General features: G+C 25.7%; 1 protein-coding gene across 1 annotated transcript; it reads left to right on the top strand.

Moving 5' to 3' along the window:
• The first annotated feature begins 8,340 nt into the window (after nucleotides 1-8,340).
• On the top strand, nucleotides 8,341-10,154 carry LOC132918978 (uncharacterized). Its single transcript, XM_060980331.1, has 2 exons — nucleotides 8,341-8,376; nucleotides 9,822-10,154. The coding sequence occupies exons 1-2, from the start codon at nucleotides 8,341-8,343 to the stop codon at nucleotides 10,152-10,154; spliced, it is 369 nt and encodes a 122-aa protein (XP_060836314.1).
• Nucleotides 10,155-14,840: the final 4,686 nt, after the last annotated feature.

Genomic DNA, 14,840 nt, shown 5'->3' with positions numbered 1-14,840 from the left:
GTCGCGACCCGACGCCACGAATAATCGGTTTTATCTATTTCCCGATATAACTATACAGCAACACCGCACTATATACATACATATTATTATAATAAAACGTTGCAAGCCGCGAGACGATGCCATTGACGAAACTATTGACTGGCGGTAAAACTACACGATGTTATTATATTTTTTTATCGTCGTCGATGCCCGCGGTTAAATCTTTACGTTTCGCAATATTATACTGTAGTTATTGCGCGCAATACGGTACATCGAATAAATAATGTGATAATACGACGTGTATAGCGTTTACAGACAATCGGAGTACCGACGAAACGCCTTTAGGTCGGATTCCAGGAAATACCTGTAAATAACAAAAAAAAAAAACACTTTTAATTTCCAATTCCATCATGCATTATATGCAGTAGTTTAAACGTATGCACCAAAGTTACACGATAGACTATAAATTATGCAATAAATATATAATATATAAATATGGGAAATCATTTGAAAAAAAAAAACAAAAATTATTATTGTACTAATACTTATACGATTTAACTATTGCGAATTCATTATTATTTTGAATTAACAGCAATATAGTTATCGGTGTCGAGCGTTTAAAAAAATCACCCTGTATACTCTCATACATACAATAATATGTATACATACGAAAAATATATTATATTTATAGTACAACACGTCACCTCAGCCTCCACCGTGAACCGTCTGACATGTCTCGTCGCACGTGCGCAGGGCTTGAGTACCTAATATTAATAATGATAAAAACATTAAAATTTAATAATTAAAGCAGCAGTAGCAGACTAACTTTAATAAATAGTAATTAATAATTAGTACTGCTATAGTATAGGTCGTATAATATGTAGGTATACCTGCAGGATACGACGCGCGGAAAGGCAACTATATGGCGCGTTTCTTTTTTGTCCCCCGCAACATCATCACAAGTATACACGCTTTACTGGGTTTAAGCTACGTAAATCCCGTATTCTCAACAACTTCCGGCAAATTGAGAAATACAAATAATATTACAAATTATACTGACGAAATAAGTTCTTATACAGTTCGCAGAGGATATATATCATTAATCATTAATTCGAATTCGGAGTAATGGCTAATAAATCTGAAAAATATACTACAGATGACATAATTCACATAAGTATTATAATTTACAATATGTATATTTTACTAGCAGACGACGCAATGACCATAGAAAATTGATGAATTTGGAATTAATACAAACATAATATTATCATTGATTTTAATGATATACAATATTCAGATGTAAGATATGTACGTACCACATAGAAATTCACCAAGCATGACCATTGCAACATTAGCCACAATATTATTTTATCCTTTAATAATACATTTATTCAAATTCTGATTTCTTTAAATTGTTAAGTATATTTACTACAAAAATTATATTTTCAAGTACATGTTTTAAATACTTATATTTATACAAACAAGAAAATGCATGGTAATACCTATTATATTAAGGTAGTTAACATTTAAAAACAAGTTTGTATTATCTCAATGTCATAACTCATAATTAATAATTTAAGGATTTAAAAATGTATAATATTTATACTATATTCACACTTTATTATGGAATTTATAAATATACTACTATAATAATATTAGATTAATTAAAAATTCCCAAAATCATAATTTAAATAAATGTATATTTAAAGAAAAAAAATGTGGATGAACATGCTTATAGTAAATCAACCTTTATAATATATAATATAATCATTGATATTATGTAGGTATTATATATATTATTTTTAATAAATGCAAAAACTATAGTCCATAAGTATATTGGTATGTAAAAATATTTTAATAGGACATTAAATGATATAAATTAAAACACGAGTAAAATAAAAATTATTGAAGAGACTAGTTTATTAAAATATCTATTCACTCGAAGTTCCAATTTGATGTCTTTCTCTATAGACATGCACCCAAATTGGGTGCATTCAAAATTGTCTGCACATATGCGTTTAAAATTATACTTCATAATACTAATGATAAGAAGATGAGAATAGCATAATAATAATACTTTATAATACATTTTAATTTAAATACAAATATGTATCTTGGGTTCGTTGCTTGGCAAAACAATAAAAGTAAAAACTGTAGATAATAAATTAATGTGATACTGTGTGAATCACATTAAAATAGTTAGTTCTGCGTACAAATATATAATAATAATATTATATTATATGTATTTTTATAAAATTTTGCTAATAAATATCGTTACACTCAAGTAATTTAAGAGAAGAACACAAACAAAACTTTTAATATAACGGTGAGAAAGTAGAAAATAATTACAAATATTAATATATAATTAATCGAATAATAAACTATTTAAAAAAACTATTACAAATTGTGTAATCTAAATGTTAATTTTGCTTAAATTAATTTGAAAAAGTTAATCGTTATTCGTTACATAAAACCACAGTAATCTTTATTATAATTTAATGTTTAATCTCTTTTTCTTCTTAATATTATGTATCAACAATTCTGGCATGCTGATTTAACTGAATCTAATACATTCATTCTTTAAATTATATTATTACCTACCATAGAATAAATAAATAATATTATCGTAAAGTTTAAAATGAACACAAAATCTTGCGTTACACTCGTGAATAACACTTATAATTGATTATTTGAGCATCAATTGAATGAAGGTAAATATTATTGATTAAATTTAATTAACCTTACAGTTAAAGACCCATCATTTGTATTATACCAGTAAACATGTCAAAGCCAATACAATTTTAAATTAAGCATTAACGACAACATGCATATTATTCAATTTGGTAATAAAACAATACGATATTCCTTTGGAATAATTTGTGAGAATTCGAAAAATTATACACCTCTTAAAAAAAAAAAATCTTACAGTTATTTTTTGCTGATTACACAAACTAATAACTACTATTAAGTATGAAGTAGTCAAAAAAACTTCCAGCCATATAATATTATGTTTACCTATATGTTCATATTATGTTGTTTTGATAAACCCTATCGCAGTCCGCAGTGTTGATAAAACCATACATATTTTGTAAACAGAAACTTTTCAATAGGTATAAAGTTTTCAGAACACATAATAACACCTACATTGATTTTATGTTTATCGTAAAATTATTGACGTTCAAGTAAAATATTATACGTATATTTTGAATTTTTATGTTCTAAAAATAATATTAACGATTTCGAATTCAGATTTCAGATTCTATATTATATGTGACATTTTTTTTTAATTCTTGGACAACAAATTTTAACGTCAAGTTTTGGAGTTCATTTTGTAACATAAAATATAATAAATCAAAAATTGAATGATGAATAACTATATTTTCATAAATGTATTCGTTATGCGCCACGCATCACTTAAACAGCGTTTAATATTTAACAGATTACAAAAATAGGACACAATGAACAAGTCATTTTAACAGTTTTCTAAGAATGTCTTTTATGATTGTATTAAAATAAAATCCTTTATTTAAAACACTAAAAATACATTTTAAAATATGATTTTCATAATTTTAATGCTTGACTTTATTCCAAAATAAAAAAAAAAATATATACAAAAACGATTCGTTTGAATGCAATTACGTTTAAATTTATTTATCACGATTTTCTTTGCATAAGATTCATTAGTATGATGAATATTATTATTATTTTTTGGTTAAAAATTAAAATATTCAATACGATTGCAAAATTGAAACCTATTTTAAAAGGTGATAGGTACACCTTTATATAAAACAGATTTAATATACCATTACGATGAATTATTATTCATTATACATAAATGATAAAAATCTCTATGATTTTAGTTTTAATTTGGTAAGTATGTTATTATAAAATACACTTAAAAATTCTAATGCAGATCTAAAATTGTTAATTAATTTACAATTTTTAACGAAATAATAATAATGTATATAGATATTATTATTATAGATAATATTTATACATAAATATTTTAAACACCTGTAAATAAATAAAAAAGTAAAAATAAAAATGTCCGAGTAGGTACCCAATTTTAAGGATGCATAAATAAAATTAGAAATGTATTATTACTATTAAAATAAGTCTTAAATAATCAAAATTTTAATATATATTCTGAAATTCTGAACCAGCAAAAAAATTGAAGTTTTTTCGAAGACATTACTTGAATACAAATAATCTATTTAAAGATATATAATATGAATATCATATTTTTGCGGATGCAATGTTCCTTAACATCTATACGAAGAATGGTGACGATTAGGACATTAAAATGTAATAATTTTAGTCCTTTTGTACAATCAGTTTCTCTTAAGTATTAAAGAATATTTTGTTGACTTCTTTTTTTTTTTGCCAACTTCATAATAATACCTATCGATTGTAATATCCGTGCACAACAGGATGCAGTATTGTCAAAACTGTTTTTATTTCTGATTGCTTGTATATTATGTTCAGCACATACTTTCATATTGTTTCCGCGATTACGATATCATACTTCGAATGTATGCCCATGGAACTATTATAGTTTATCAAAACACCGATGGCCCACTAGCCTTTGATCTCTTATGAATCGGAAGTATGCCAGGGCAAAACATGTTACCACGGGCATAATACCACATATTATTATTATGTACATTCATAACGCTATCAACTAAAATATTTATTAATTACCATATTTTATACTAATCAAATATTTATACATAAAATTGGATCAGATTTTATTATATTTATAAATCGGATAAATATATATTTTATTACTATAAGATTCGTTAGTGCGCTGCATTTTATATTCACATTCAAATTAGTATTAACTATTAAAGGCGCATCGACATTTTTAATATTTAAATTTAATTAACCATTAATGTTTTAAAACGTGGCTGAAATTAAAATACAACACAGTATATTATTTTGGTCTATATAATTAAAACTAAGTTCTGTGTAAGGAATATAGGTTCAAAATTGAATATATTGTATACATGATATTATTTTGAATATTTCTTTCAAATGTTTTAAATGTATATTACGATTAAAATACTGCGAAATTGGTAATAATTTTATTCATTAACTTCAATATTATAATTATGAATATTTGTTCAACTTTAAAATCTACTCCCGAATATCATGATCTGTATTATCATTCCATAAAAACACATCTACTTATATTGTACTGTACAGCCTAACGTAAACAAACATTTTTAATCTTGTTTTTTTTTTTTTTTTTAATAACTAAAGAAAAATTATTATAATATAATACATAAATATTAAATACATAATACCTAAAACTAACAAGAACAAAAATTAATTTAAACGATGTAGGTTTGAGTAAAATATTATCATTTTAATTCATTCTTAAAAAAAATACATTTTTTTATGTCGGAGCTACACTTTATTAAATATAGCGGCTGACTTTAAACTTAAATTGTTATAATGTTAATATATAGTAGAGATATAATATAACGTAAGCAATTAAACGATAGTTCTGAGAAAATGGTTCAGATGACATATTATTATATATTATTAATAAAATACGTATCCATCATATATTGTAGTAAATATAATTTAATTTATATTTAATTTAAATATAATCCATTAATAATAATAAAAAAAAAATATTGATATCTAATTATTATTTAATTGTATTATCCTTATTATGATTATAATTATTATTGGTTTGTTGTAATTTTGTGTAAAATATGTAATAATATGCTACTAAAATACTATAAGTATATTAAAATTATTATTAAATTTACATTGATATTTATAATCTGTAATTTTCAGCAATTTTTTTCTTTCTACGATATTTTTTTTTCTTATTATAATAAGAACAAAATATGATTTATCATTTAAAATTAATATTTAAGTACCTATGTATTATTTTAAAATTTTAAAATTTTTATAATTTCTCTCTGTTTATACAATATTATGCCAAACTTTCGTTATTTTAAGATTATAACGACGTTAACAGTAATATTAAATTTACTATAAAGTTTTTGAAATTTTATGTTAAACAAAATGATGTAACAGAATTTTAAGTTGACAAAATTAACGTCTTCTACAATAACTGAGAAACAACAACTTAAGTATTTTATATTACACCGTTCAAATTACGAACCAGATTATAGAATAGAAAGATTGAAGAATACTTTTAAGTTACTGGTAAATGGGTATAAAATATAACATTACAAAATATAATGACGACGAGTTTATACAACTTGACTTATTAGTTATTAGTTATTATGAACTTGCACAATTTGAATCATATTTATAATTATAATGATTTACACCTAATAATATTAAATAATGATTAAATATTTTGTTAGAGTACCTATGGGCCTATGGCGCCTTTCGCGTTAAATTTTTAAAACACAATATCGCACGTATTTTATATTATTTGTATGTTATATTTAAATAACGAAAATAGGAGATATTATACCTATCAAATATTACTGCTATTAAAAAACTTTAGATTATCAACGCATATTGAATATGATCAAAGCCTAAAACCATAATCATTTGACAGTTTGACACTATAATATATATATATATATAAAAAAATTAGACCAACTACCAAGGTACCTTCTAAACCAATATACATATTTTCCAGGATGATACAATTAAAAAAATGTTACGTGCCAACTCAATCGAAATATAAATAAATATTTATCGACAGTTTTGTACAAATAAATACGTAGACACCGGACAAGTGACGACAGCAAACGTGTATAAAATGAAATCATTATTTTTTTGTAATATATATTTTACATGGGCAAATACTTATTATGTACTTTTATTTACTTTGTCTACATTTATCTGATTTTAATTAATTTTTGAAATTATTTTTTTTACCGGTCAAAAAAAAAACATCACCAGGGACATTCGTGTCACGTTTTTTTATAACCCCAAACTTCTGATATAGGGAATTCCCTAAAAATATACAATTTAAAATATTTTATACGTGTGTATTCATTCTCAAAGTAAAATTCACTAGATTGGTATGAAATATATGTTTTAGTCAGGTGTCTTGATAATATTGTCATATTAAATGTAAATTCCGATAAAAATTGCGTTTTTAAATAGTTTTTAAATAAACAGTCTGAAACATACACATAAAAACTTATAATTTATACTTTTATAGTGATACGTATTTAGCAATATTTTTTGAACGATTGGTTTTATGATTTTCCTGTCAAATAAAGATACTACCAAACACGGTTATTTCTGTAGGTATTAAATATTGATTATTATTATAATAACGCAAATTTAAAATCTAATGAATCATATTTTCATATTACTATTTTTTATAATAATTATTAGCGAAATATACTATTCGAGGATAGAACATATTCACGCCAATACTCGGTGTCAATGACCATATATTATATATAATATTATCGAGACGGGAAGTTATAACGTTTGATTAATGGTATATAATATCCAGTGACAAACTAATTATTATTGGTGAAAATGTCTGTTTCTGAAATAATTATCTTACGGGGTGGATCAAACAAGTAAATTTAGACGACTTTTGTGTACGATTTAAACAACTGTTTGAAGTAGATCTAACAATACAATTAATATACAATAAACATTAATACCGTAATAATTGTTCGAATTTCTAGGGCAGATTAAAATGCACGTATATTAATAATAATATCAACTATGATGGTAAGTATATTATATTGTTACGTTCTATAAATATGTAGGTACGTCAATTTATGACACTAACGAGGGTTGTTTTAGACGGGTGACCTAATGACATAAAAGATAAAATTGGCAAAGTAAGCGAAAAGACATAAATCCCAAGACCCTAATAATCCTACACGAAAGATTATATCTGAATAATTAACATTCAAAATTTCAAATGGAATTGTAGGAGTACAATAATATTATTACGATAATATTAATTTAAGATTGAATCAACGCGGTAATTGTTTAACATGGTTGTCTCGATTATTTCATAGTCAGTATTAGGTATATGTTATTATTAATTAATTAAACATAGCTAATTTATCTGATGAATTGTACCACAATCGAGCGTATGCCAATGTTTTAAATATTATGTTAAAAATGATAAAATACAAAATAATATGTACAATTGCTTTTCGGTTGTTACATATGGAATGTTTCTCATTAATTGGTACAATAATCTATAGATTGTTTAGTGTAATATTTATTGATTTTTTTTTACTCGGTAAACGTTTTATTCGATAAACAAGATAATACACCTACTAAAATAATTATATAATATTTGATTACAGTAAAATCAAGACGCAATCATTTGTAATCATCTCTCAGAATTCTCGATCAAGTTTTAATAAGAACAAAGCAATTATGAACGATTTGGGTGATATGAATCTAGAAGACGAGGTATTTAAGGAAATGCACTTCTATAGAAATTAATACTGTTTTCCCAAATAGTATTTTTGGATATAACCATTTGTCACAGCGATGTAATAACAAATAACTCACCTCCGTACACCGTTTTAATTAATTCCCTTATGAATAGATGTTCCGTACACATGAGTAGTTTTTACAGTGAGACAGGTCCCCAAAGCGTGAATTACTGTTTAGTATCAATAGGTATATGAAATTACTAATTTTACCAACAGAACACTCCAGTAAACTTAAATACGTCGAATTACATTGAAATTGAATAAATTAATTTTTAGTTATGAATTTAAAATTTAGTTAGGAAAGGAATGTTTTAACGACAACTGTGTCACGTTATTTATGCTTTTTATCTTGCCAAAATATTAATTTAAAGACCAAAGACGTTGAATAAACATTAACTAGTCGAATCATTTTATTATTTCAAAAACCGTGAGCACGAGGGCATGCTCATCTGTTTTTATATTTTTTACAAATCGTTCATAATACAATTATAAATACCTATCTATAAAAAATAAAACAATAAACGTTACTATATATTATTTTAGACTTGCAAATGTTTAGCAACATTTCGTGTTTTATTAGGCCTCGACGTGACCAACTATATTATATATATAACTTATAATATGTATAGTTTATTCAATCCTTTACAATACAATTTTATCAAACGTAAGTTTATAATTATAGTATACAATATTCACAAAATCACGAAATGCACATTGAACGTTTAGATTTATTCAGATAGATAATATTATAATCCATGTGACCAAGTTTATATTATATAGAATAGTGTTCCTATAATAATTATTTAACAGTGTTTCAAATTTTTTTTTCAAATACATTAAATCTATACGCTTCAGGGCAATATTTGTGCTTTAAAAAACCCAACTAAAATCATGCGAAATAGCTGTATTAATTGTAAAAACCTGAATACAAAGCTGATTGTCTGCAGATATGATATTTCTCATGCAAAAAAATAAATATGTTATAAAAGAGTATAAATTTATTAAAAATGAATTGCATTAAACTGTCACATAGCACGTTAATATTTTTGTGTAATATGTTTAGGTGCTACCAATACATATATTATAATACCTATGTATGCATGCAATGGACGCAGCTAACATGCCGTACGCGACGTATATATAATAATATAATAATTATAATATATATAGTGTCTCGTTGTTGTATTTGTTGCAATAAGTTTACAATTATTCTGACCAGGTGCCGCTGCTGGCGCAATAATTTTAATCATGTATGTGTGCACAGGTGTATGTACCTACCTGAAAGTTATAAAAATAATAACAACCTAAATATGAGCGATATTGCAAAATCTTCCGGGCACACACTATGTACATACTCCCAGATGCATATCCTACATAAATGTTATGATATGAATGATGTATGCTATATGTATTAAATAGATGATCCATATCGTGGAGATACCGGCGGCGGCAGGGGATGCAACCCTCTCGGCTTTCCTCGGACTGACAACGCTAGCGGGTCACCCGTTGGATGCTGTCGATGAGCCCGTATTGATCATGAAAAAGAACTCAATTTTCAAAGTACTTCACCGGGGATTTGGCATCCGACGAAGTGTGTACATGGTGGATGAAACGTATTACTGCCAAGTCGACGGCCCGGAGCGACATGTCTGGATTATTTATGAACGGCTACCGCGATTGGCAAAGGTCAAAAGTACAGGAACTGCGATTTTATTCGAGCTAGAACGGCATTTCTGCCGAGTGGGTCGATAGCCCGTCTCGAAAATAATCTGAATGACGGTTGACAAACAATTTGAAATAAATTTTAGAATATTTTAACATAATATGAGTCTACTGTCCATCATAGTCTCGATAATATATTATATTAATAATCAATAACATATTATTACATGTTTTTATAACATCCTCAGTCTGACACATTATTGCATTATAATATATGATATTATTTTAATTATTTTATATTGAACAAACAAAAAGCAAATCGAACTGAATACCGTGTATGAATACATTCCATGACAAATTCTATTATCTTCTTCACATTTGTTTCTGTGGAAAAATATGTAAGGTTGCCAAGAACATACCACTGCCACAGACAATAACTAAAACTATGTAGCGTGTGCCCAACGAGAAACGGCATTTACTAATAATAAAATATGCAGTAATATTATGGAAGTTTCAATTACATCATGCAACACACCGTAAAGTTCCATCGAACAAAGATTAGGTATTTAATAGAAAATATTTTAATAAGTGCATTTATAATCCAAATTGGTATTACACTTAACCGAGTTAATAAAATAGTTTTATAATTCCAGGAAAAAAACTGAACGCAAGTCCTATTTTAAGATTTTCTCAGCACATACTTACTCAAGATAAAATTAATAAAATAAATTTTAAATGTAGTTTTAATAAAATATAAAACAATTTAAAATATTTACTATCTAATCCATAATTATGTTAAAAATCATTATAGGTACTTATTTCTATGTAAATCGATTTTTTTCATAAAATTAAAACTTTGCATTCAATGTTCATTACAATATCATAAAATATTATTGTATTTAATAATAATAATAATAATAACTCGTGTTAATATAAATCTAAAGCTTCAATCATTTTGAATCTTTTGAATAATTCATGTTTCATCTTAAATCAATATTTTTTTTATTTTCAAACTACCTAAAATTAATTTATGTATGTCAATTTTCAAAACTTTTTTTTACGACCTATTTAAAATATATTTAAAAAAATAATTTATTTTGTGGTTCTGAAAATGAGTGTGTTTGTGACATTTTATTTTAATTTCACAACTAAAACTTCTAAACAAACTACATATTTTTTAAAAGAAAATAATTTATTAAACACCGATAAAATAAGTAACACTATGCTTTATAGCATACAACATTATTTAATTCGTGATACTATAATAAAAATTAATATGTATCTCTTTAGATTCTCAATGTGATAGGTATGAGTAGGTATGCGTATTAATTTCACAATGATGTGTGTTTTTTAGTTTTTATTTTTATTTCTACCTATATCTAAAATAATTTTCTAATAGAAAATATGCTTTGATCATCAACCTAGATGAAGATTTCTTGTAGCAGATTGGGTATTTGGTACATTAATAGGTCAAAATTGAAAATTCTCAACACTTTTTTTTTAATAACCGGGAAAAACTAAAAAAAAATAAGAACATAAGTTAAAATGTGAATTCTACTGTTAAAATCATCTTTTGATAGAAATCGAACTCAGAATCATTTTCCATCACATACAATGGTGTAGAATTGAATTAAAATTTTAAATATTGAATATTGTCTATTAGGTAAGTATAAAGTATAACACTAAATGACGAATTACACTAATTATTTAATATGATGTACCTACCTGTATAGTGTTAAGTCGTTAAGTGGTATAACTATAAAAATGCAAAATTGTATTTAAACAATATTTAGTTTCTATCTACAACTACGAAGACCAGGATCAAATATAATATTATACCAATGCAAACCTCTTGATTCTAAGCAATTTAAAGTTCTGTTACTCGCATACACCCTTTCGAATTAAAAATTGTAATTAAACGTGATATTTAAACTAATACATAAAGAACTATCAAATAAGTTAATCAGATAAGTCCGTCTTGAATATTAGATACTTAAAACAAGATTATGTAGAACAAATATAAAAAACATTCAATAATGTTTTTTAATACGATCGTCCTTGATATTTATTTTGTTTCAAACAACTGAACTAACTTTATATTATACCTACTGCGATATCTAAGTCATAATATTAAGAATTGTTTTTCAATAACATGATAGATAGAAATACAAGTAATTTAAAATGTATAAAATATTTTTATAAAGCAAAAATTATTTCACCACGTTTGTTAAATAAATATTTTAGAGAATACTTACCATCTATGTTATTTTACTGCAAATTTGTTTTACAGATTTTTTGTTTTATATTTCATTTTATATTTTGTTATTTATTTTTGGTGGTATAAAATTCTTACATTATTTTTTTTATAAAATATATCACGTGTATAAAAACGGTATGCATTATAGGCCGTATAGGTTAGGTTAGGTTCGGTACCCCTCATAAATTAGTTACCTATTATGTGTTTAATTACTATGCGTTTATATAATTTATATTTACTGTAGAGTTTCTACCTACATCCAATGCGTATTTTCGTCCGGTTTCTCGTATTTTAATTTATCTGTAGACCTATAATATTGAAGGTACAGAAAATTTAGAATAATACTTAACAATTATAAAACCTTTGTTTGACCATTTATAAACGCACAATATTAAGTGAATATTTCAAAGCTTAACCAACATGACACACGTTATATCATTTCCACCAACATATTGATTAAGATATAATTACTATTTTAGTTTAAATACGATGCCGGTTTATAAATAATAATTGTGTATAATACAATAATATTATATTATTAAGATTAAAAACAATGTAACAAATAATTAAATAATTTTAACTACGTGGAAATCCTTATTAAATATTCAAACGCTTGTCGTAAAAGCACAACGTAGAGTTGACTAATAATGTCATCTGTTCAAAATAAACCTTTACTCCAGTATACTGTTTTAGATGTTAACATCACGCTTCTTTCACGTCATCGTCATATTCTTGAACATAACATTACGTTATGTAAAGGTAATTAAAAATCATGAGGTTAAGAAGTTATAAGGTAATTTTAATTTGAATGACTTATTAACTTCTTATTCACCACAAAGTACTGCTTACTCTAAATAATATGTCATTTTGACACCGTTCGCGGGCGTTTAATCAAGTCTCTAAATTACACTTTTTTCGTCGAAAATTCTATTTTTAATACTTAACATCGTTCAAAATATTATTTTTAAAACTGTAGAATTTCTGTTTTACAACTTCATGTTGATTAAATATATAAGTAATAATCCAAAACATCAAATGCGCGTTCGTAAAAATAAAGTATTTTTTTTTTTACTCTGCAGCGTAGTACATATCAAAAAAAGCGTATAATTATAGAATAATAATGTACATAGGTATTTATATTTTATTTGAATATCGGAATATAAATTATGGAGCAAAAAATCGTTAGTAAAACGCCGAAAATTACAAGAGGTACCACAAGAGGTGTGTCCTGGTCAACAAACATATTTTAATATCATCGCTTAAAATATCAGTAGGAATAATAAAATGGTATTACAGTTATAACTAATAAGTAACTAAAATTTGAGGCTGTAATTAGAAAGTATCTTCTTTTATTTTTTTTAAGAGTATAGATAAACACAATAAAATAGACAAAAAAAAATAAAATACGTAAGCATAATTATATAATACCTGATAGTGCAATGTATTTTATTATTTACGTAGTACTAACTATGCAGACTGCAGAGTAAATATCTGTATAATGCAAATACTATAATAAATTAACAACGGTTTTATTAAATGGTATAAAATATTACGAGTAGTAATTTAGTGTATTAAATATGTATGATGGATTCATTGGGTTCCATTTGGTTTCTCATGATAAATATTACTTCATACAGATTCACCAATAACTAAACCATTAATCTCGTATATACGTTGGTACTACACTGCAATAATCATTATGTATAATGTGTACGATGTCGAACGATCGAGAATATATTAGTATATATAGTAATATATATACGTACCTATAGCAGGTACCCATGATGTGATAAAACGCGTTTGAGTAAAAAGTGAAAATAAATAAAATATATTCTCTAATGTTTATGAGTATATTCGAGTATGACCGAGGGGTAAGGCTGTGTACTAGAGAATCTTATTTAATGAATACAATATATTATTATACGTACATAAGAGATTTTTTCCAAGTATAAGAGCTTCCCACGCAAATTCCTCCGAGACTGACAGGTTTCAAATGCGTGGGTGCGAGTGCGTGAAAATTTCCACTCCATAATGATGATTAATTTGATAAATCAAATGAACCGTACACGGCCAAAACGATTGAAATCAATAGCACGTGGTATAGGATCAAACGACCATAGTGCAAACGGTTACTCGCGCACAGAGAAACAACGACCGCTTTAATATGCATACGTCAAAACCACGGATATGTTCAAGCCTATATTATAGTTTGATGCGCGATAAAAGGAAATCTGGTTTCACATTATTAATTTATTGACGATTAATATTAATTTATAGGTACACGTTTTATTTTTTTACGTGGGAGCGATGAACAAAATAAAAATCACCAAAGGCGTTTTATTTGTTGGAAAGTTTTAATTTTACGCAAGAATTCGGACAAACATTTTCATCTTTGAATAAATGTAAAGGAAATCGAAGCGTTTGCAAAGGTGCACGTATCAAAAATAATTTCTGAAATCTAAACCAAAGTTCAAACTTCAATTTTCATTCCAGAAATATTTAAGTATTAAATGCGTGAT

The sequence above is a fragment of the Rhopalosiphum padi genome, chromosome 2 (assembly GCF_020882245.1).
Source record: "Rhopalosiphum padi isolate XX-2018 chromosome 2, ASM2088224v1, whole genome shotgun sequence".
Taxonomy (NCBI): domain Eukaryota; kingdom Metazoa; phylum Arthropoda; class Insecta; order Hemiptera; family Aphididae; genus Rhopalosiphum; species Rhopalosiphum padi.
This window is presented reverse-complemented; position numbering and strand designations above follow the sequence as displayed.